This window comes from Anguilla rostrata, chromosome 9 (genome assembly GCF_018555375.3).
Source record: "Anguilla rostrata isolate EN2019 chromosome 9, ASM1855537v3, whole genome shotgun sequence".
Taxonomy (NCBI): domain Eukaryota; kingdom Metazoa; phylum Chordata; class Actinopteri; order Anguilliformes; family Anguillidae; genus Anguilla; species Anguilla rostrata.
In genome coordinates this window covers 26818427-26843259 of record NC_057941.1, presented here as the reverse complement: position 1 = coordinate 26843259, position 24833 = coordinate 26818427, and the positions used below count along the sequence as shown (strand labels likewise).

Sequence of the window (24833 nt, the reverse complement as noted above, 5' to 3'; positions counted from 1 at the left end):
ACACCATATCACAGTAACTCTGCCAGTTTTTAATCATATACGTTCAAAACTACCTCTTCCTGGTATAAGCTCTCGACCAGTCTTACAACGCTGTGGATAACTTACTCTAGCATGTATACACGTCTTGAATTTAATGTTCTTACCGTAACGTGCATTTATATTAAAGAAACGTTCTATCGATACATTTTTTTAATTCCATCGTGCGTTAAAAAGTTCAACTTGAATGTTTAAAGTGAATGTTTCTTTAATTGTATGCAGAAATATACTCGTAAGCAGCAACGAAAAGAAAATGTGCTTGGGTTGAGAAGGACGTTGAATTGCGCTTTTCTTGTTGCTTCAACGACCATTTAAAATGACGAATGGACGGTGATGTTTTAATTTGACAAAAGTTGGACAAACTTTAGTTTTTACCTTTTACAATACCCCTGGCTAATATGTTCGCACAAATTCTGTTAATTTTACGCAGAGCCCAATCTTGTTCCGGTCCTGTTGCGCTCAATAACACCTGACCTCAGGAAAGGTCCACGGGATTAACCGTGTCACTGACGCGAGGCACGGTCCCAGCACCGCTAGGGCCGCAGCTCATCGGAAAATAGACGCATCGTCCCTCGATCCGCCGCTTATCCAACTCTCCACACCCCTCCCCCTTCTCCGTCCCCCATTCTCTATTCGCCCTCTGCGCAGGGGTACTGCACGTAGTTGAATCTCAGTCCTGCCTGGAGAGCCACCACCGACCACACCAAACTGGACTACTGGGACTCTATTACAAGAATAAATCGGCAGCCGAGGGGGTTAGCAACAGAGCAAGAAAGCGACGGAGGTAGAATAGGAACGGCGAACGACCCGTGAATATTCCAAAATCCGAGGTGAGTTTTCTGAATTCAAAGCAAAAATAGTTTATATTATTATCGTCACTGCAGTGGGTCGGAAATGTGTATATAAACCTATGCCCGTTCTGAGGTAGTGTATGTTTTTTGGTAGGCAAATTAACCAAGTGTGGGTGCATGCCACTTTTAACATTCTGACTGCGCACTTTTCCATGGGGTAGATGTAGCTTGCTCTCATAAAGCGGAACACGTCAGACCGTGCCGGCAACTGACTTGGGAGCAGGAGAGGTGCAGTCTTAATCGTGGCAGGTGTCCAGGTGTTGTGTGGGGGGGGAGAGACACTTCTAGACCCTTTGTCGGATGGTATTATTTTTCACTGCATGCAGAGCTTAAGCTTGATCTGTATCATCGTCCTCATTGGGAAACGGAGAGAGAGAGAGGGGACTGAGACTGGTATTTCTATATTAGGAAAGTGATCATAGCATTCTCTCCTTCTCTCTGCCTCATAGCCTACGAAGTGCTGTGTGTGGAGGGGCCGTGTGTGACCGCAAAAGTCTTAATGTTTACCGGCATTTTTCAACACTAACAAATAAGTTGGCGTTTCATTGGTTATAGCTTTTAAAACTATTCACTCTTTTCCACCAAAAATCGATATAGAAAAAAAGCATAGCCTAGCCTACTTAAATCGGGTGTGTTAGTAGGTCTCTCAGTCGGCGAAACAGCCGCACGTTGAGTGTACAGTCAGCTGTGGAGTAACGGTGGATATAAACCAGGTTTATAGAGAAATTGGCACCCAATTTACAGTCTTGAGGCTTATTGTAGGCTACACTGTAATAGCCGACCATAGACCTATTTTCGCTTCTAAAGTTGAACTAGGTAGCCTAGATCAATTCTGAATCAATGTTGAGGTCTGACTCTTCAATTAATTATATTAATGCTTTAAAATCATCCTTAAGGATCCCAGAACCATAATATTCATTTACTAAATTGTGCTGGCATAGGAGACAAAAATACCATCAAAATTGGTTCAACCATGCCTGTTCTATTAATGTCACTCCTTTAATCTCCGAACTGTTCAAATAATCAGTAGGAGGAGTGACAGTAGGGCATGCGTGTAAGTAGAGGGGAGTAGCTACTTTTTGGTTTATACCGTATAATGTCCACAGTGCCTGCTGTCAGAATCAACAGCAAGCTACAGTGTTTCTTTATAATGGCATGATCCTTCACAAGATCAAGTTTTGAAAGTGTCATTTGCTTATTTGCTTAATTTAGCCTATGTTAGTTCTCGTTTTTCTTCAATCCCACTCCCCTCTCCACTTTGTGTCGTGTCCGCGTGTCATTGCTTGTATGGAAAGAGTTCAGTTATGTGTGTGACACAACAGACAACTATTAATATCCGACCTGGCGGTAATGAAAGCTTTAGAATGTGTCTCCTGTGGGTGCGCGGCTCCTGCTGTCTGTGCTTAACGACACAACGGCCTCTCTTCGGAGTTTTATGATATGATGACTTAACTCACTGACCGGGGAACCATGACTGCTGATTTTCGCAAGGCAATCTGTCTGCGTTCAAGCACGTGGAAACAGCCCCCCGAAGAAATTTTAGACAACTTGCATCAACCGATAATTTTAACTTAGCAGCAAGTTACACAACATTCTCGTTAATAATAACACAAGATTATATTTCTGATTTCTAAAAAAAAATAAAACAAACAAAGAAATAAATAAATCCATCTGTTTAAAAGAAGAAACTGTATCCCAGTAACCACCGAAGAAACTGTATTCCAGTAACTAGCTACCAAAATGTTGTTGATGTCATGCTAGGCGTATACTTAGCCACCATGACATATTTTAGCTAAATTGTATGAGGGATCATGTGTAGGCTACTTCAGGCCATTTATTATGATTTCTCAGTTGCTACATGCTATCACGTAGCACGTGTGGCAAGGTTTGGTTGTTCCCTGGTGTTCCTGCCAGCCTTACACCCTCAAGTCTGGAAAAGTCATTGCCACCTCTCATAAGTGGCTAAGGTCTCTGCGGTGGTGTGGTGAGCGTTCTGGTGCAAAATGGATACTTTGTATTACCCAGGTGGGTGCTACATGTTTGTATAGACAATGTAATCAATTGATATAACCTTGTTCGTATCGTAACGATGATAATGGTTTAAAAAAAATGTTTTAGTTAGCTCTGAAGGAACTAATTCCACCCAGGGTAAGAGGCTAATAGTCAACACGGTGAAAATGATGAACAGAAATGTACTGTATGTGTATGAATTTGGTTATTCTTTAAGGCTAGTAACACTGTACTTAAAATAATGGTAAACCACAACATGCATTTTGTGTCAATTAATATACATAGATTTAAGTTACAGACAGAATGTGGCAAGCATTATTATATTCCTTTTATGATTGTCAGATACAAGCTTACATACATTTGTTGTAGCAGTAATGATAGCATGAAGAACCTTGCTCAATGGTGTGGTGTCAGAAGTTCATGTAGGTAGGATTCTAACCTGCTGGTCTTTACCATTCTTTTTTTGATCACATATGCATTATCTGTTAATATAATCCTGTTAAATAGCACAGAGTATGTCTTGTATCTTTTTCTACTTCTTCATTATGCATTTGAGCTGCCTCTTTTCTGGGCCAATTGTCACACTCTTGCTATGTCTGTATTTCAGTAAGAAACTTAAACTTAAACGTAAACTTCTGTTAGCTCCTGTATGTGATTCTCTATAACTCACTTTTGGATTAAATCAACATTTGTCCTTCCTTTTTACCATTGCAAACACAATACTGTGAGTCCATTTTTGGTTGTTGTGGGACTCAAAATGTTTGTGAATAAAAAAAATATTCACATAGCTAAGCTATAATTGCTGGTTCTGAACATAATTTGAAAGTAGAGCACTGGTTGTAGAATACAATTTTGGTGGAATAATACTCAATGAATGTCATGAGACATGGGAAGCTATTTCTGAAATTCACACAGCCTGTTATAAATTGCATAGCAATGTAATAGCAATGCTGTTTTCTTCGTATTCTCTCTGCTATTATAGTTCCCTTTTCCTTCTCCCTTTCCTCTTCCCTTTCACAGCTAGGTTGAGTTAGGTTTTCTGAGACTATATATGTGTTTTTGTAGTTATTTCATCTGTCTGTCAGTCTGTCTGTCTATGTCTGCTGTGTGTTCATTAACTGGGGTAGAATTGCACATGGGGTGGTGAGGGATGTGGAATTAAAAATGGAATGTTAGAATTATTATTTATTTAAACTTTTTTTCTCGTTCGGTCTGTTGATTCTGTGAAGTACTTACTTGTTCGCCATTTGATGTTGATGGTTGGTTGAAAGGAGGACTATGCAGTAAGGTATCTTTTAAAATATCTATCTATCTATCTTTCTATCTATCTATCTATCTAATCTGTCTAATCTATTTTAATTAAGAAATGGTGCAAATGTTTTTTTGTGGATTTGCCTGTGGCCAAAGTTTGAAGAGTTGGCCACGTGCTCATATCATATCCAGTTTTTACCTGTCGTAGTCATGAGAGAGAGAGAGAGAGGGAGACGCACAAAGGATATCACGTCTCTCCAGTTTCATTCTTGGCCAAGCTAAGATGACAGATATTAGTGTACAAAAGTGGAGAGGTAAACATGTTGAAAACATGGATCAGAACTTCTTTAGGCTGTATTAATATATGAAATGACTGAAACATGAATTGAAAAGGTTTTGAACAGTAATTTTACATTTCACCAAATTTGAGTCTTGTTTAGTTTTAAAAGATCTGTGGTGAAAACCAAATGCTGTTTGGTGTGGGACAGTATGTGCTGAGATGAAAAAAGGTATTTTGTCTTGATTTTTTGCCGTCTACCTTAATGCAACAAGATTGATTTATTTCAGTGTGAGGGAACCTTTTAGAATGTTGTTGCGTGTTGATTTGCGGAAGAGCATGTGATGAATTCCTACACGGGACTGTGAGACAGAGTACCTCCAAATTCACACCGGCTCTTACAGTCATGGAACACGTTCATTCAATCTCGTTTTTTTACATTTCTTTCCCCTTACCCTCTCTGTCTCATCTATTTCTTATGTACCTTTTTTATATTTTTCATCCAGTTCAAGTCTTTTCCTGTTTTTCTGTTTCAATTCAATTCACTTCAGTTTAATCCACTTGTTGCCTTCATATGTGGGACACACCCTGTGTCCACAGGGCCAAAAATGACCTACCCTCACCAGACCCCCTGTGATAAAGCCTCTTCATTGAATTTCAAACCCTAAATCAATCTGTCACTCATCAGTAAATCAGTGAATAACTGTTTTCTGACTTCACTGTATTTCTTCAGTCTACACATTTTTTACTACAAAACGCATCACAGTAGTTTTTTTCTGTAGTAGATATGTGGCACTTAACTTAGTTTTTGACTTCTGATTATTGGTATCTGATGTTGATGATTGGTTGAAAGCATGAGCACTCATAAAAAAAGGCTTGTAAGGCTGTTTACGTACCCTGCTGGCATATAAAAATATTTAAAAAGGGAAACGTTTGACTTTTCTAATGGTAGGGTCACTCCAGGAAAAGTAATCAAATTTCATTAGATTTCAGCGTTTTTCAAGGATATTAAACTCAGGACAGGGCCATTTTTGTCCCTGAGGACAACAGCAGGGTTAAATATGCTTTGTTGCCATGACCACACATAGGCATAGTATTGCCAAAGCAAGCATTTACATTAGAGGTGTCAGACTAAAGTCCCAGGGGGCTGCAGTGCCGGCAGGTATTTGTGGTTTCCTTTCAATCAGCTGCCAATTAAGGCTTTGAGAACAAGGTGTGGACTCTTTAGCCAATCAATGAATTAAATGAATCGCTGGTGCTGAAACACAGAGAAAACCAGCACACTGGCTCTCCAGGACTGGATTCTGACACCTGCGACTCACATGAAATGTGCATCAACAATAACAATATCAGCTATGTTAGATACTCGCATTTACTCCTCTTTGTGTTTTTCTCTCTCTCTCTCTCTCTCTCTCTCTCTCTCTCTCTCTCTCTCTCTCTCTCTCTCTCTCTCTCTCTCTCTCTCTCTCTCTCTCTCTCTCTCTCTCTCTCTCTCTCTCTCTCTCTCTCTCTCTCTCTCTCTCTCTCTCTCTCTCTCTCTCTCTCTCTCTCTCTCTCTCTCTCTCTCTCTGTGGCAGGAGTGATGAGCCGCAGCATCGTACGTCAGAGTAAGTTCAGACATGTCTTTGGCCAGGCGGCCAAGTCGGAGCAGTGCTATGACGACATCCGCGTCTCCAAGGTGACGTGGGACAGCTCTTTCTGCGCCGTCAACCCCAAGTTCTTGGCCGTGATCGTGGAGTCCAGCGGCGGGGGGGCCTTCCTCGTCTTGCCACTCTCAAAGGTAGTGCGGGATTGGCTGCCGCATCGTCATGGTTACCTTGAACGGGGGCGTACTGATTATTCCTTTTGAGCCCTTATCTAATATGGCCGCTTAGCTCTCTCATGTGACCATTGCTTTGAATTCTTAGTTTGTTTGGAACAAGAACAATTAAACATTGATACAATGCTAAATTTGAACCCAAGGAATTGTGCATGTTTATAGGCCGAGCTCATTTCCAACCCGGTGCCTTAGTGGTCATTAATAGTTTTTCTAAGAACAGGAATAATATGCATGTATGTGTTATGTTTAAATGTGAGCATTTGTACAATGCATGATTTAAAAAAATGAGCCGATCAATTATTTTCTAGAAGTTTCCGTGGTTCTGACAGGCTGTGCAGCTGTGTCAGTCTGCGGCTCTTCTTCCAGTGTGTCTGAGTGGGCGCGTTTGTCTCTGTCCCTCCCCCCCCAAAGCGCTGCCAGATTCATTCCCCCACGTGTGGGCCGAAAGGAACAGACCCAGGGGAGTAATGCCCCCATAGTGAAGCATATCATGCCCTCTGAGTCAGCATGGCAAACTCCTGACACCACTCAAGGCTTATAACAAAAGTTCACCACGGAAAACAAAATCCCAGTCAGCGCATGATATTTAGTATAGGCAGCTGTTTCCTAATTTTCCTATTTGCTTCTTCAATAATTACAGGGGGGTTTGTAGCCGCTTAACCGATCCTTGTTACTGGGGATATCTGCGGAATGCAATCAGAGAGAAGGACATCTGAACGCGTAACTTCGTTCCACAGTGGTAATGTGGGCTCATGTTGACAGGCACTCATTGGCCTAGGTTAGCTCTGTCATGGTATACCAGGGGGGCCTGGGGACAGCCTACAGTCCACTGGGACAACTTCCTTCCTTCCTTCCTTCCTTCGTTTATAAAAGGGAGAGAAGAAAAAGAGAAAGGCATATCACAAACTAATTTCGCATTGATTATTCAGTTTTTTTCCTTTCCTTTTTCCATCCTCCTCTGCCTTCTGCAGTCCCTCTTCATGCCCCAAACTGTGGGGGGTGGAAAGATATCGCTGGGGTTTGGGGAGAGAGAGCGCTATAAATACTCACATAAGCGCTGCCGCACCCCCACCCGCGTCGCGACTGCCCCCACGTTCAGTCTTCTGCAAGCAAAAAAGAAAAACTGCCCTTTCATCGGCCCATCACGGGGCTATAAATACACCGAGGTTGGGGGGTTGGAGGGGGAGGAGCGCTGGGTCTGAAGCGGACACATGTTCGCACTGACAGACAGGAATAGGTGGCATCGCAAGGAAATGACATCAGCAGTCGGGGGTGACTGGCAGCTGCGGTAGCTCTCTCAGACACTGGAGGCAGAACACGGGGCTGTCTGTCTCCTGCTAGGTGAAGTGCATTTAGGGATAGCAGCATGGAGGACTACGCACGTGCCTGCGCGCACACATACGCACACAGTACTTCAGTGCGGACGGTGTGCTGTAAGTGTACTCACAATACACCTGGCTAAACTGAGTGATGGGGGAAGGGGTGTGCACATGAACAGTACTGGCAGAAATTATGGAAACATTGTGCTTAATGAATTTTAATATTCTTAAAACTTTTATCTCTGCCCTTTATTCTGCTGTTGTTTCTCGGAGCAATTTTTGTCTGTAAAAATGTATTTGAAACAGTTATGTTTTCAACCACGTGTGGTAATCATTCTGTGACCATCAGTAATTTGAAATAAAATTTATAAGCCAAAAACTGTTTTGTTTGCATGAATATTATCAATATTATCTCTATCATGTAGAAAAATACTGTACAAAGAAATACATATTCAGACTGATATTACGTTTATTATACCAAAAATAGTTAAAATTAAATTGTTGAGAAATATTGCATTAATTATCAAAATCTGTTTATAAATGCAGTGTTTGCATAATTGGGCATGTGTTTGACTATATATATATATATATATATATATATATGTATATGCATGTGAGCATGCGTCCAAGTGTGGTGTTTTCAAAAAGCACAGAATGCAGTCTTTCCATTTCTCTTAATAAGAGGTGGGATGTGTTACTACTCACACGGTAATACCTGAACACAGTAATATCTGAAGTACTAAACTAAAACTGCTAGTTTGTGGAATTAACATATTCATTTGGGTAGTTGGGTAGTAACCAAGTAATCCAAGTGTGGAATCATTCAGATTCAGATTCAAGTTTATTGCCATTTTTCTCTTTACAGGCGTAAGAAAAAGAACAAAGTATAGTGCCCCTGGAACCACAGTGCAATGTGAAAACCGTAAAAAGGGGGACAATAAAAACAACAGTAAAAGATGGAAATAAACGCATACAGTAAAGTAAGCAGAAATAAAAGGCTAGTCCGGGTAGAGCAATGTAGCAGCAGTGTAAAAATAAAAATAAAATAAAAATTCACGAGTGCAAATAAAGTGTCCAGTCACAGTATAGCAGCAGTATATATAGCAGATGAGATGAGTAGGATGAATAGGGTAATTGAGCAGTCTTAACAGCTAGTGGGAAGTAACTGTTATTGAACCTAGATGTATGGGCTAGATGTATTCATAAGCGTGGATTAGTGTGTGGCATTAGTGTACTGATAAAAACTCATGGATTTAATTGTTATTGTAATGATAAAAAACTCATGGATTTTGTTTGGACCTAGTTCAAAAAAAAAAAACAGCAGGGCGAAAATCACAGTGTAAGGAGCATAGGCTCTTGGTCAGTCCCCTATGGAAATGGAACATAACGCAATACACTGAAATATATTGTGAAGATATTATCAGTACTTTTAAATATATGGGCAAATACTGAAATTATTGCCACTTTCACTCTCAGATATTGCAATATATTTTAGATAAGTACAGTGCTGTGAAATATATTTATTATATTTTCTGAAAGTTCGTGATATTTACAACGTTTTGCTGTATATTACCTAATTTACATTAGGTAAGGTAAGGATAGTAAGGTTCCAGCTGGTTTACTGTAAAAAGAAAAAGATGGTGGTAGGTAGAGATGATGACTGTCCCAAAATAAATAAATAAAGACATCGGACACTTCTCCTTTTGGGCTCCTGAGAAAGGCTAATGTGTGCGGCGTGAATACATGATTAGCGTGGACTCACTGGCGTCTAAATATATGAGTGTTTTCATTGTGTAATGACACGAAGGCGCACGCGTGTTCGCGGTCCTCACTCTCACTGCGCCGGTGTGTTGCAGGCAGGTCGCGTGGACAAGAACTACCCCCTGGTGGTGGGACACACGGGCCCCGTGCTGGACATTGACTGGTGTCCCCACAATGACAACATCCTGGCCAGCGCCTCCGAGGACTGCACCGCCATGGTAACCGGCCGGCCGAGCTTCTCCGCTATAGATACAAATCCTACACACAATCAAGCTGTTGCAAATGATAACAATACAGATTATTTAGAAGTTTTGTTGTGGAAAGGCACGTTGAGTCTGCCACTTTCTCTCTCTCTCCTTTTCCGTCATTGTCTCTCTTTTCTTTTCCTCTCCTCCCTTTGCCCCTTTATTTCTCTCCCTCCCTCCCTCTGCTTCTATCTCTCTCTGTTGCCATGTTATTGTTTTGCTGTTAGCTGTTACTGTGGGTGTTTTTTTTTTTGTTTTGTTGGTGCCGTTGTTGACAGCACTATCAACGGTAAAACCGGCGCTGGCAACGGCAGCCATTGGTTTCACACTGACACCCGAAGACGGGAATAGAGACATAGACGCACTCACTGGGACACACAATGTGTCAGAGATAAAAAGAAGAGAGAGCGAGACGTACAGGGCCAGATGACGATGACAGTCGATTCTGCTTCTAGCTGAGGAATTGCATCGGGTCATATCTGTAAGGCTATACACATTGGTGTGGTTGGAGGGTTGCAGGACAGCGCTAACAGAAAACAGCTAATGCTCACATCCGAAGGCATCCCACACATTCTAGCCACGTCGGCTATTTTTGGGAAACGCAGCTGGTAGACAAAGTGGGCTATGTGTTTGCTCTGCTTCGCAGTGGCCCTGAAATGCCACAGCTCCCATAATGACAAGAAACAAGCTGTAGACTGCCATGCTTATGTCCATTACATTACATTACAATCACTTAGCAGACATTCTTATCTGGAGCAACATACAGAATTAGGAAATTTAGGGCCGTCTGGATAGTGTAGAGGTATAAGCACTCACTTGGTGGGAAAGCCAGTGAGGTGATGAGTCCTGATTGTTGCATTAGCGACTCCTACTGTTTGGTGGGCAGGGAGGGGATCGGGGCGAGATAGCGTGAACCTCAGCGCGCGTTACACTCTCCCAGTGAAACTCATCACTGTCAGGTGAAAAGAAGCGGCTGGCAACAGTGGCTGGTCCACACAGGGAATTGGTATAACGACTAAATTGGGGAGAAAATGGGAGAAAAATGGCACAAAAAAAAAGAATTTGGAAATGTCCCCACCAAGATGAATATCAGCAACTGTATATTATAACTAAAGGAGGCACCACAGGCCACCTATCCTTTCACAATTATCTCAAACATTATTCCAAAAGGTAATTGAAAGAAAGAAAGAAATAAAGAGGGTCAGGGATGCCACGCACATAAAACATATTCAGTGTTAAATGGTCCCATTTGTACTCTGTTAGAGCTGGCCATTTTACTTTGTGGTGCAATCTGAAGAGGTGAATCTGTGTCAGAATATGGGCAGAGTTTTTGCTGTCCTGACTGTTCATTCCACCAATGTGGGGTCAGAAATCCTGTTCTGACATTTGAAAAAATATTTTTTGAGGTCCCCTGTCAGTCAAGGCCCTTGGAATTATCCTAACTACCCTCCCTCCCCCTTATGCCCCCCCTGTATAATGGCTGTCCTTATGGTTGCTGGGCAAGTTAGCACCAAGGCTTTGAATTTCATAAAGGCTTGTGTACGTGGTCAGTTCATGCCGATGACAAGGAGAATGACATGGCTGAGCCTGAAAACATTTTAACATCATTCCACATTAAGGAGGTGTGGAGTGAACTGTGTTACCTACCAGTCACGGAGTGGACCATGTCATTTAGATGCAAATTAGTGCACTTAATTGCACAGGGGTTCTAGCTAGCCAGTTGTTAAGCAAAATCAAGTGAAGAGTAGAAAAACCCAGTGCAATCACTTTTTTTCCGGCATTTAAACTTTTCATTCAACCATAAGGTAAATATTTATGTTTTTGTTCTAATCTGGAGATCTTACAAGGGCTGTCCTTTTTGTGGATTTTCACTTCAGGTTCACTTCTGATTGGCAGGGAATTTAACAGTCTTACGACTCATTGGTTAAAATGTAAATGCCATGTAACTTATGTAAGAAACACAGTCTCCAAATGGCCAATGCCAAATCTTCCTGCAGTGGGTCGTATAAGAACGTGATTGCTTTCAGGATGAAACAAAATTAATATAATAGAATTTGACTTAATGTCATAGAATTTGTTTTCTTTGGTTCTTTATGTAGAACTATATCAATTTTTGTAATCAAACTGCCTGTGAGGAGAGGATGCTAAAATAGTCTCAGTGGCAGAATAGTGTTGTTTGAGTGGTGTATTTTTATTGCTATGGCAACATACGGAAGACAACTCTATTTTAACTTTGAGAAGTGACTGCCAAAATACAAAGTAACCATGAACAATATGTTGGGTTTATTCAATAATGTATTTATGTAGAAAACATTGAAGAAAATTGTGTGTGTGTATGTGTATCATGGATCGTATTCTTTATTTCTACCAAATGTCAATGACACACACACACGCACCCTAAGATCTGTGACGTCCATGACATTGAAAACATTTGGGGCCCTTTATTGTCTTTGTTTGACTGTGGTCTCAAATAAAGAATTATGATGTGTGTTGGTGGGCAGCCGCAGCTGTCCCATTGTTTATAGAGCTGATACACACTTGTAATGTTACCCTCTAGATCCTGAGACTATTAGCATGAATGCTCCAGTGCTGTGTCAGTCTGATTGGCCAAGGGCAGACGAGGCCTATGACCTGATATAGCACATTACCCAGAATGACCGTTAAACTTGGGAAGGGATCATACGTATCTGAGCATTGGATCTCTCAGCTTTCATCCTTAGTCTGATAATGTCTTTTATTCTTTTATATATGTGAATCAGGAGCATAAGACCGTTATTCTTGGATGTTTCTGCCACTTGGAAGTTCCTGTGGAGCTGCTTGTCTCCTTGTAACCACAATCACCATTGAATTGGTCGTAAATGTGAAAACCTGGTGTTCACCTGGTGTGAACTTGACTTGTCAAGCGCTTCAAATCTAACTATAGAGTAGTCAAATGACCATTCCATAGTAAATTAGATTATTACAAAAAAAGTAACGAAGTCATTTATAAACTCTATTAGCTAGAGCTCAGCTCCAGGTCATACAACATGCTCATCTACAGTTTGTAAAAATAACATCTCTTTCCTTTTAATTAGTTTAAAACTGTGATCTGGAAATGTGGTTTAATTGCACCCTTAATGCAGAAGTTCATTGAAGCACTCAAAACACATTTATTTTCCTCTCAGGAATTTGACATTACCAACTCGTTATTATGCTATCAGGAGTTCATTAACTTTGGTTTGATGCTGACAAGTGTTAGTGCTGTGGAGCAAAAATATATTTTAAGTGCGATAATGTATTTATGTAGAAAATATTGAAGAAAACAGTGTGTGTGAGTGTGTGTGTGGGCCTGCATGTGTAGTTTTTGTAATAATAAGACAGAGCCATCAAGAGAACTGGGGGATGGGTTTGTGTGTCATTGGCATGGAACCCTATAGCACAAATTAAGAATACACAGACAACAGGGAAGGACACCAGGAAGAGAATAAGTAGAGGAAAAGTATTGATGTTATACAGTCATTACAAGATGAGAGAATTATTCAGTCTTCAGGGCCCTTTTGAAAAGCTTTATTTTTAATGGGAAAAGCATCAGCATCCCTCCTCTGTATTGGGAGTGTATTCCAAAGCTGAGGGGTTGTTGACCAATGAGCTCTGTCACTCCTAGTTTGTATTTTAGTCACAGGCACAGCATGTCTTCCTAAGTCACAGGACCTTTAGGCCCGGACCAGGGTGACGTAGTGAAGGAGCTGTCTAATGCAGTTTTGGGCAGGACTGTGGAGAGCCTTATATGTGAGGGTAAGGACCCTGAAGTAAGTTTGTACTGTATGGGGACCCGTGGGGAGCCAGTGGAGATTAAACAGAACTAGGGTAATATGATCCTTATGGGAGGCTCAGGAGAGGACTCTGGCATTACCTGTATCTGTAAAAGGAGTCCGGGTGGAGCTCCCACAAGCAGAGCATTAATAGACACATCCTACACTTTAAAGGTGGAGCGAAGGAAAACTGAAGGTAGCACAGTGCTGAGCAGAAAGTGGTTTGGACGCACAGTGTGTTGATAATTTGCCAGCATTTCTGAAATCATAATGCATTTATCAATGAAAAACTGTGGTATAGACAATCATCCATTTGGCTGCCTACTGAGCTTGGTCGTGCAGTTCTTCTTCTTTTAAAAAAATAGTTCATTTGTCAAAGTTTAAAAAAAATATGATTTCAGTGTATCTATATAATTACAAGCTGCTTTTAAGTTACTCAAAGTGTATGTTATTGCTTTAGACCAGGAACCCCAGCAGCAGGTTGTCAGAAACCTCTGTAAGTATCTAAAATATATTCAGTTGTACACGAAACGGTGTAAGCCAAAACATATACTGTACTATGACTGGAAGAAAGAAAGTGAACTACACCTTTAAAGCACTAGAGGGCAGCAGCGTAGAACTATTAATAAAAAATTGCATACTCTCCATGTTTTATTTTGGTGCTTTATTTATTTAAGCCTCTTGTTATTTTGGGGGTCAGTTTGATGCCATTTAGTGTTCAGTGACTCTTAAAAAAAGTTAACACTATTTTTTCATCTTGGTACTTTAATGGGATTAAATAATAAACATTCAATAACCTTAATTCTATGTTTCTAAATGTCCTGTACCTACCCTGTGTACAAAGGTACTGTGTGAGGTCATTTTGAGAAAGAAAATTTACAACCTTTTTTTTTTCCTCACAGATCCCACAAAAACATTTCTATGAGAATTTAGACAATTCATTCAAAATTTCGGAGGGGCAAACAGATAGAAAGGGATGTCCACACAGACCTCACAACACATTTGTCTTTGAGTTTGGTTCTGCGACAGACATTCAGAAGGAGCAATATATATACTGTCAGTATGGTTCTATTGGCAGTGACAGAGGAGGATGTGTCCCAATCTGAAGATAATATTGAAGAGGTTCTTGATTATGATGTATCCTCTTCTGATGAGAGGATACATCAATCCCTTGATGATGAACCTCCTGTAGTTTCTCCACCACTAAGAGGCCCCTTTATCTCGTCTTAAAAATAGAATTTTATGATCTCCCGCCCTGCCAGACAGTTGGGTTAGACTTAGTGCTACAGATGTGATCAAAATAGCCCAGCCCCCCCCAGATATACTGTCACCCACATCCAAGATCTAAACTCTGAATCTGCACTGTTTATGCCAGTGTCAACAGAGACTATTATCCTGGTGATGACCAACCTAGAGGGGAGGCGGGTATTATAGTTATAGTGTGTGACATCAAGAAAGAGCTTGATGACAGAGGTGAAAAAATAGCATTCTAAGCATACTTGCTGACATTGGGTTGCTGATTGGCTGGAGTATATCAATTATGTAAATCAAAAGGCAAATCAATAGCAAGCATATGAAATGCTATGTTTCTTTTGGCATAAGGCATACACATGACATAACAGCTGTCACAAGATGGCATAACAGAAGCTTATGTCAAATGATATAAAAGTGTGACATACTTTTATCGGTAAATGTTCCATTCTGTCCAACTTGTACAACTGAAGAAAATGATGAAAGGGTTGAAGTGTTACGAAAGTTTGTTTCGGTTTCTAAAATGTGTTTTCTTTTTAGTTTTGCTTTCCCCCTTTTTCTTGCCAGACTGGAATTGTCAGTCTTTTTTATCAGTGGTCATTGCTGCGACCTCCATCTGTTGATTCAGCAGAGAGCAGACAAGCATGTGCTCTCCTCCAAAGCACGTGATGTCAGCTGCCACTCCTTATCTCGCTGCAAGCAGTCAGGATAGAACAGACAGGGGTCAGAGGAAGACGCTTTGTGTGCAGTTCAACCACTTGCTGTTATATTCCTCCCTTTTGGTAAACATGCAGAGAAACATTCAGCATTATAGCGTGCTTTTTCTTATCCTTTACCCACAGGTAAATTACACCCATCCCCCATAGTGTCCCCAAAATTAGCTTCGTTCCAGTAGGACTGGGAAGAAAGTTACATTGCAGTCGTTTTACAGCATGTACAATGTTTCCTGTAGTGTATCTTTTCTGATGATTGTGTAGGTGATTTGATTTGATTATATGTGTTTTGTGTTGTGTTGCCTTTTTGCATTCATATTGTCAACTGGGGTTTGATTGAGGCCTTTAGTTGTGTTTGTTGGTTTTTGTATTGTTTAGGAGGACCCTATGTTGAATTTCAACAAGACTGGCGGGGGTGGGCGGACAATAACATAATACTAAGCTATTTGTTTGTTTATGTACGGTCTATGGATCTGGTAAAACCCAAATGGACATTTTAGAATTTGGAAAGACTTTCAGTCCAAAAAATAAGAGGTGTCTGCTCAGTCTAGTATTATTTATTTATTTATTTTTGTAGGTCTGGCAGATCCCTGACCACACCCCCACACGGGCGCTGTCAGAGGCAATCGTGACCCTGGAAGGGCACTCCAAACGTGTGGGAATCGTCAGCTGGCACCCCACTGCCCGCAATGTTCTCCTTACTGCAGGTACGTCCTCACCTGTACACACCTCCTCACCGCAGGTAAACCCTCCCCTACACACCTTCTTCCAAACATACTCTCTCCTGTACACATCTTACCACAGGTAAATCCTCCTGTACACACCCCTTCTCACCACAGGTAAACACTCACCTGTACACACCTTCTCACCACAGGTAAATCCTTCCCTGCACAAACCTTCTTACCACAGGTAAATCCTCCACTGTACACACTTCCTCATCACAGGTAAACCCTCACCTCCTATATACAAATACAAATACACCCTCACATACAGCAGCACCTGGCTAGACCTGTAAAAATTGGTAGTTACTTTCTTGCTTTTCTTTGGTGAATAGTGTGAGTAGCATTTCTAACCACAGGAATGTCAGTGATGACATTGGCAGTTTAAATGTTTTGGTTCGGTATGTTTCTGGTATTCTTTGCCAGTGTGCAGTTTGTGTGTGGTACTGAGTGCAGCATTATCAAAGGGCTGGTCTCTCCCCCAGGCAGTGATAATTTGATCATCATCTGGAACGTGGGCACGGGGGAGCCCCTGATCTCCATGGACGACCACCCCGACCTCATCTACAACGTCAGCTGGAACCACAACGGCAGCCTCTTCTGCACCACCAGCAAGGACCGCAGGCTGCGCGTCTGTGACCCCCGCAAGAGGGAAGTGGTGGCGGTAAGGAGCCGAACCGGAGATGGGAGGGGGAGGAAGGAGGGAGGGAGAGGAGAAGGGCGGGGTGGGGCCAGAGAGAGGCAGAGGGAGGAAGAGGAGAGGAGAGGAGAGGGAAGGGCATGGCAGGACCAGAGAGGAGAGGAGAGGAGGAAGCAGGATGAGTATTAGGGTGTGGTCAGAGAGAGGAGGGGAGGGTTGAGATCAGAGTTGGGGAGAGAGAGAGGCAAGCAGGTGTTTTGGGTCTTTTGTTTGTGTCCCAGCCTTGTCTTTTTATGCAACTCTATGGATTAAATATACAGGGCAACATGTGGCGTGGCTCACAGTACCTGTGAACTGGGTGGTGAAGCTTCAGTTCTAATCCGTGACACTGCACTTGTCATCTAAAACATGCAAAATCACCCCAGTTGCTCCAGTAACAAAACAAGCAATCATCCCGAATGTGCAGTTTGATACTATAAGCAGTGTAAGGCACATCGACTGAGGGCATCTGGCATTGTGGTAAATGATGTGGTGATGGTGTGATGAGGGATACTGCATGTGTGCCATGCCTTAGTGTTAGCATAGCATCTAGCTTTTCCATCTTGACTCTTGAGAGATGTGGTTCCTGCAGGTTTTTATATCGCTCAAAACGCTGAACCACCTGATTCAAAAAATCACCACCAAGACTGAACACCATTGCCGGTCTTCCACGTTTTAGACAATGAGCAGAGATGATGCCAAGTCACAAGTGTCACATGATAGTATAGCTGAGCACATCAACCAACAACATAACCTTATGTACCATAGTAGGTGCAAGATACTAACGGACGTTATAGTGCATTGATGTGTAGCATAGGTAGCGCTGGTTCAGCTTTAGTGGAGCCACGGTGCTGTGTAAACAGGTGTATTTGGTGGAAGACAGAGTGACACAGCTTTCCTGACTGAGTGACGGACTGGCCTGGGTCCAGCTGCTGAATGGCGTCTGTCTCTGTGTGTGTTTGACAGGAGAGGCTGGCTCCTCACGAGGGCATCAGGCCAATGCGCGCCATCTTCACCAGAGAGGGGAACATCTTCAGCACAGGATTCACCCGCATGAGCCAGAGAGAGCTGGGGCTTTGGGACCCGGTAATCAGCACACACAGACATGAGCAAACGCACGCACGCACGCACTCGCACGCACGCACTCACGCACGCACGCACGCACGCACGCACTCGCACGCACGCACTCGCACGCACGCACGCACGCACGCACTCGCACGCACGCACGCACGCACGCACGCACTCGCACGCACGCACGCACGCACTCACACAAGTTGTGCGTTGTGTGTTACCCTGTTGGTTGTAATACTAGGTAATTCTATGTTTTTTTTGTGAATTGTTTGTGTGTTGATTGGTGTGCGTTGCTTGTTGTTGATGTTTGTATTTACTGCTGTGCAACAAATTGCCCCTCGGGGATAATAAAGATTACCTTACTTTATCTTACCTTACACACATGCACGCACGCAGGCACACACGCACACACTCAGTCTCTCTTTTTCTCAAACACACACACACAAACACACACACGCACTCTCTTTCTCTCTCTCTCACTCACTCACACATGCACACACACACGCACAAACACACACACTCAGTCTCTCTTTTTCTCAAACACAAACACAAACACACACACGCACTCTCTTTCTCTCTCTCTCACTCACTCACACATGCACACACACACACGCACAAACACACACACTCAGTCTCTCTTTTTTTCTCAAACACACACACAAACACACACACGCACTCTCTTTCTCTCTCTCTCACTCACTCACACATGCACACACACACACGCACAAACACACACACTCAGTCTCTCTTTTTTTCTCAAACACACACACAAACACAAACAATAACACACACGCTCTCTCTCTCTCTCTGTCTCTCTCATCACACATGCACACACACGCACGCACACACATATATGCATGCACAAAAAAACGTGCACACACACTCACACAGTGTAATCAGTGTAATAATATCCTACTTTAATAAATGTGGCTCCATATTCATACATATTTGTGAAGCTTATTGTGAAAGTGTGGCAGTCAGTCATGTTTGTCATGTACCAAGTTTAACAAGTGTTTTTTTTTTCTGATTTTACCCTTTTAACAGCTCTCTTTCCTCTTCATACTTTTCTTTGCTCTTTCCTCCTACCTCCCACCTCCACAGACAAATTTTGAGGAGCCTATTGCCCTGCTGGAAATGGATACAAGCAATGGAGTCCTGTTGCCATTTTACGATCCTGACACCAACATAGTTTACCTGTGTGGAAAGGTAAGGGAGCCTAAGCCTCATTTCATATTTGACAGCACACAGATATGATATCTGACCATTTCTGGGTATCAGAATAACCCTGAAAAATTATGAAAACATTCCCAGCAGGTGAACATGTCCAGTTTCCTGGATGTCCCTTAAACATTGTTTTTAAGTTCCAAGGAACATTGCAGAAACAGGCTTAGAAAATGATCCAGTTTTATTTCAAGTTAACAAACATTATTTGTATTGCGGATGGTCACTAATGTTCATTTTATGAGGAATGCTGGCAATGTTAAACAAATCTGCCATTGAAATGAGTTCGTTCAGTGCGTTCTTAAAATGTGTTTGACGTATTATTCTCATGGCTATGCTAACCATCAGGGATTCTGCTAGGTTTATCTGTGACGTGTCTACAATGCTTTACTGTACCTTTGACATAACTTGTTTGAAAAAATAAATATGTTCTAAGACCGTTTGGAGGATGTTCTCATCGTAACATCCTACGTCCACGTTGGAGTCTAACCAGAAAGCTGTTTGGAGAATATTTTAAGCATTTAACTACATATACCAATGATATCAAGGCAAAACTTCTGAAATAAATAAGTGGATATGCGTTTTATATTGTAAATCTGTATTGAAAAATATGCAGAAAAAATATTGCAGAATATAAAATTATTGCTCTCTTGGTCTCATTGGGATATACCTGAATATAACCAACAGAATGTATTTTTAAGCACAACAACAACATATTGGCATGCATTAGAAAATATATTTGGAGTGCCTGTATTTATGAAAGTGTATTATTCAATGTATTACAGCATATATTTCAATATATGGCAACATATTTAGCTGCGTAAGGGTCTCCCCCCTTCCTTCTCTCAGCCTCTCCTTTCTCGCTCCGCAGGGTGACAGCAGTATCCGGTATTTCGAGATCACAGAAGAGCCCCCTTACGTGCACTACCTCAGCACCTTCAGCAGCAAGGAGCCCCAGAGGGGCATGGGCTTCATGCCCAAGAGAGGGGTGGATGTCAGCAAGTGTGAGATCGCCAGGTCTGCTCGTCTCATGATGTCTGTCTGTCTGTGTCAGTCAGTGTCGGTCATTCAGTGTCAGTCTGTCAGTCAGTGTCAGTCAGCCTTTTAGTCGTGCATCAAGCAATGAGTCTGTGAATGTGTCTGTCATAGATCTTAACTTGAGGTGCAATTTCACAGTCACATGGCTAGGTCCAAAATCTTGCATTTCAAAGAAAGCAGCCTTGCTGGGTTCTTAGCATCCTAGTGAATTTGACATAGAAGTAAACCAAACTGTTATTATTATTATTATTTATTTATTTATTTTTAAAAATAAAATAATTCATTTCCACCCATGCTCCCACCCAGTTCATCCTGTGTTACTGTGGGCATTCATTATGTGTTTTTAGTTCTGTGTGTCAGTGATTGTTTCAACACACTGATATTGCTGTCGTTTATCACATTGTGTCAGTTCTGTATGCTGGTGTGATGTGTCAGTACAGCATATTTCAGCACAGTGTGTCAGTCACTGTGTCAGTGGGGGCATGTGGGTCAACATGTCAGTGCATGAACATTTACATTTAGCAACTTGTGGGGAAAAAGGTTGGAAAAAAGTGTTATTAGTGTCATAACCAATAGTATTTATGTAAACCACATTATAATATAAACATGTAGCATAGTAAGTACAAGAGCGAGATTGAGGATATACTGTAGTAGTAAATGTATTTTTCATGCTGGTGCAGTGTATTTGCTCTTGTGTCTGAATTCTCCTGCTTTCTCCTGTAGGTTATACAAACTCCATGAGAGGAAGTGTGAGCCAATCATGATGACAGTTCCTAGAAAGGTGTGTTCTACAGGGACTCAAACATTTTACTGCCTCTCTCATACCCATAGCACCTCCCCACGTCACCCTCTTTTCCACTTTTTACATTCCTGACCCATCCCCTGTCCATCTTCTATTTCCTTCCTTCCATCTATTTCCTAATCCTAAACCTAACCATAACCCTAACCCCACCTCATACCAAAGGTGTGAGCAGTCTCAAAACATTCTGCTCCATCCCTCTAGCCTGGTGCTCACTCTCTTCTTGTATTATGAAAGTGCCTGTGTCACTGATGACATCACATGACTGCTGGAGACAAAACTCAATACTGCAGCTGTCAAAATGGTTGCCTGTTTTTGCCTGCTGTGTATTCACGGGGAAACTTGTAGATTTAATAATTTCCCCATTGACCCAAATTGAGGAAACAAAGAAAAAGTGATTAATGTACGTGCATATATATATATTTGCCAGAACATTTAATGCTTCCAATGACTACAAGCCAATGCTACTGTTACTACTTGCAAGCTAGCTAGCATGAATAACAATGTTCATTTTAGTCATTAAAGTCCTTTGTTAGCTCAGTTAATGGAGTGAATCAGTGGTTTCACAATGTTAATAAACTTATATGGAAATGAAATGAAAGGCCTTAATGTGGTTTGTGCTATACGGCGGTTCACCACGCTTAGTTATATTTAGCTTGTACCAAGGTGGAGATTTTACCCTTAGGCCTTGAGCCTACAGTATGCAGTTCTTTGTGCTTTCAATCAGCTGCCAGTTGAGGCCTTGAGAACAAGGTGCATGTGTATTCTTTAGCCAATCAATGATTTAAATGAATTACTGGTGTTGAAACACACTGAAAACCAAGAGACACTGTGGCTCTCTGGGGTTGGATTCCATCACCTGTGTTTTAGCTTCGTCCTTAAAAATAGATGAGATGCTGCGTGAGCTAAGAGGAGGCTCCACTGTGTTTACACTGTGTGTCTCCAGCCGGGAGTCACCGTGTACATTGCTACGCTAATGAGGCTGCAGTTTCATGGCATACACATATAAAACACACCCCGTGTCTCACCCATCTCTGTCCCTCTGGCAGTCGGACCTGTTTCAGGACGATCTGTACCCCGACACCGCGGGCCCAGAACCAGCCATGGAGGCCGAGGAGTGGCTGGAGGGGCGGGACGAGGACCCCATTCTCGTGTCCCTGCGGGGCGGCTACATCCCCCCCAAGAGCAGGGAGCTCAAGGTGGCCAAGAAGAACGTTCTGGACTCCCGGCCTGCTGCAAAACGGAGCATGTCAGCCTGCGACGGCAGCAACCTGCCGGTGAGTCACTGTGCATGCGCGTGTGTGTGTGTGTGTGTGTGTTTATCTGTGTATGCATCTCTGTGTGTTTATGTATCCCTGTATGCAACTGTGTGTGTCATGCATCTATGTGTGTGTGGTTCTGTGTGTGTACGTTTATCTGTTTGTGCATCTGAGTGTGTGTCTATTGAGTGTATATCTCTGTGTGTGCACATGTGTGTCTGTGGGTGTGAGTGTAGTTATGTGTATGTGTGGGGCCCACATCTGTGCGTGTTTGTGTGTGCATGTGTGTGTCTGTGGGTGTGAGTGTAGTCATCTGCATGTGTGTGTGTGTGTCTGTGGGTGTGAGTGTAGTTATGTGTATGTGTGGGGCCCACATCTGCATGTGTGTGTGTGTGTGTGTGTGTGTGTGTGTGTGCACGTGTGGGGGCGCGTGTGTTTCTGTATCCGCCTCCCCTGTCTCATATCCTGCTGTCCTTCCTGTCTGTGACTCAGTGGGAGTCCCATCTCCTGAATGCTATTTCTCTGCCAATTCCAGCCTGTTTTTAGCGTGATGACCGTTTTCACTGGCATTACCTGTTTATCTGTGCTGTCCCACAATCCACTGCAGCATTTCTACAGCTTTCACCCTTTCTCAACAAGCTTGACAATGAGCAGGCACAATTGCCTGAAGTATGTGTCAATTACTGTATTGCTAGTGTAATTTCAGTCCTGATTTGATTTCAGATTATATGTTTGTGGAAATTACTGAACTTTTTGTATCTGTGACAGCCCAATAACTAACCAAATGTGAATACGATTATAGCAATTTGCTGTGTTAACATTTTGTTATACATAAATTTAATTCATAATCAATTAACTATCTCTAACTATTTGTTTCTACAAACCATGTTTTACAGATAAATACCCTCTATAGCCATATTAAGTTTACATTTACATTATTATCATCATCATTGTTGTTGACATATCCCTGGGTTAAGACAGTGTTTCTTATTCTTATCTCTTTTTCTTGTTTATTCTATAGTCTACTCTTAACATCTTTCTTTCCTCTGTCTCTTTTTTTGCCTTCTTTCTCCCCCTTTCCTTCTTCTTTCCTCTGTTCTTCTTTCCGCTATTAGCCTCAATTACTAGAGAAGCTCCTGGAGGAGGTTCAGATGCTGAAGGCCACAATCCTGTCTCAGGAAAAACGAATCTGTGACCTGGAGAACAAGCTCTCCAAATACACCAATGGCACCGCATAACTCCATTCAAGCTCCACCCCCTCCCCTGCTTCCTCATCTCATGACCCCCCCCACCCCCAGCCTTTAGGATTGCACTGCCTGACCTGACCCCATCCACCACCCATATTATACCCTCCCTAAATTACACCCCTGCCCCCCCCACCTCCCTTCCCCCTGCCCGACGGCACTGCTGAATAGTTTTTTATTGTGGTGAAATATAAGCATGTAACTGAAGGATACCATGGCAGTGGTGTGTACATACACTTGCTACTCTTTATAACTCCGTCATCACTAGTCTAGAGCCCTGACGCTACACACTGCAGCCCAGACTCATACCTCAACCTCAGGGATAATTCAACAGGAATAGGACGTTGCTGACATCACATAGAAACAAGAGAGGAGCTTTGCTAATCATGGAGTACATTGCTAATAAGAAACAGGACAGTGCCAGTGGTGATTGCTGGATACTTTCTAACTATACTTCAGGGGCTCCTTAACAGTATCTAGGCAGTATATCCAAAGATATCCACCAATTATCACTGCCAATGTTTTATTTGTTGTTACAAACATACCTTGTGATTGGTGGAGCTCATTTCTGGCTTCTGTGGAAAAGCTGATGGCACCAATATCCTATTCCTTTTTTATCATCTCTGCTTAAAATATAGCCTCCCAAGCCTTCATCCTACTGCCCTAAGAACAAGACAAAGACTGGACCTTTTGCAAATGATGAACAGAATATTGTAAATATTAATGGAAATGACAAGAAAAATTTGAAAAACTAAAGTTACTTTGAAAAACAAACAAAACCATAAAATGACTAAAAAGAAGTTAGTTCTGTGTGTGTTCTGTAAAGGATTGTCTGAGAGACACGATAACATCAATAAAGAGCAAAGTTTTTTAAAAGATTACATTTCTATTTTCTTGGCAGACCCTTTCTATGCAAGTCATAATGATAGGCATAGTTGCCTAGTAGCCATCTACACAAGCACAATACAGCCAAAGACGGATTTTAGTACAAAGCAATATAGTGGAAAGTTTTAAAATAGCAGTTAGGTTCCTTTATTTATGTGAGCGAAAATCAGTGTTATTCTCAATTCTTGGGGCCAAACTATGGAATCAGACAGTGAAACTTGTATAGTATGCTGTACGTGTACATTTGATGTAGGCCAGTTAGACAGGAGATGAATAGTCCTGGTCTGGCCTGTCTTTGAATGAGAAGTGAATCCTACAATAAAGCCACGTTTTTGGAAATTTGCATTTTTGTTCACAATACACTAATAAAAGCATAAGAATGTGTGTGGATAGTCACTTTTTCAATTATTTTGTCAGCAGTAACAGTGCAATGAAAACTACCTTATGATTCACATGTGTTTTATGATGTCAAAATGGTGATAGTGCTTTGCAGCAAGCCAGCTCAAAATACCAAAATAAACTTCATGCATGGAGGCACAATCCAAATGGTATTTGAGAGTATATAGGATGCAAAAATAAATAAATAAAGTTGAC

General features: G+C 41.9%; 1 protein-coding gene across 5 annotated transcripts; it reads left to right on the top strand.

Annotated features, from left to right (window-relative positions):
* Positions 1-570: 570 nt before the first annotated feature.
* Positions 571-24623, top strand: coro6 (coronin 6). 5 transcript variants are annotated; one of them, XM_064351422.1, is made up of 11 exons: positions 571-866; positions 6003-6205; positions 9420-9542; positions 15902-16031; positions 16529-16707; positions 17689-17808; positions 18838-18999; positions 19886-20031; positions 20776-20833; positions 21901-22128; positions 23132-24623. In XM_064351422.1, the coding sequence occupies exons 2-11, from the start codon at positions 6008-6010 to the stop codon at positions 23303-23305; spliced, it is 1518 nt and encodes a 505-aa protein (XP_064207492.1). In that variant the 5' UTR covers positions 571-866; positions 6003-6007; the 3' UTR covers positions 23306-24623. The 5 variants fall into 5 exon arrangements, with proteins under 5 accessions (XP_064207492.1, XP_064207490.1, XP_064207494.1 ...); XM_064351420.1 differs by lacking the exon at positions 571-866 and adding an exon at positions 2510-2912; XM_064351424.1 differs by lacking the exon at positions 571-866 and adding an exon at positions 2534-2912 and having other exon boundaries at positions 18895-18999.
* Positions 24624-24833: the final 210 nt, after the last annotated feature.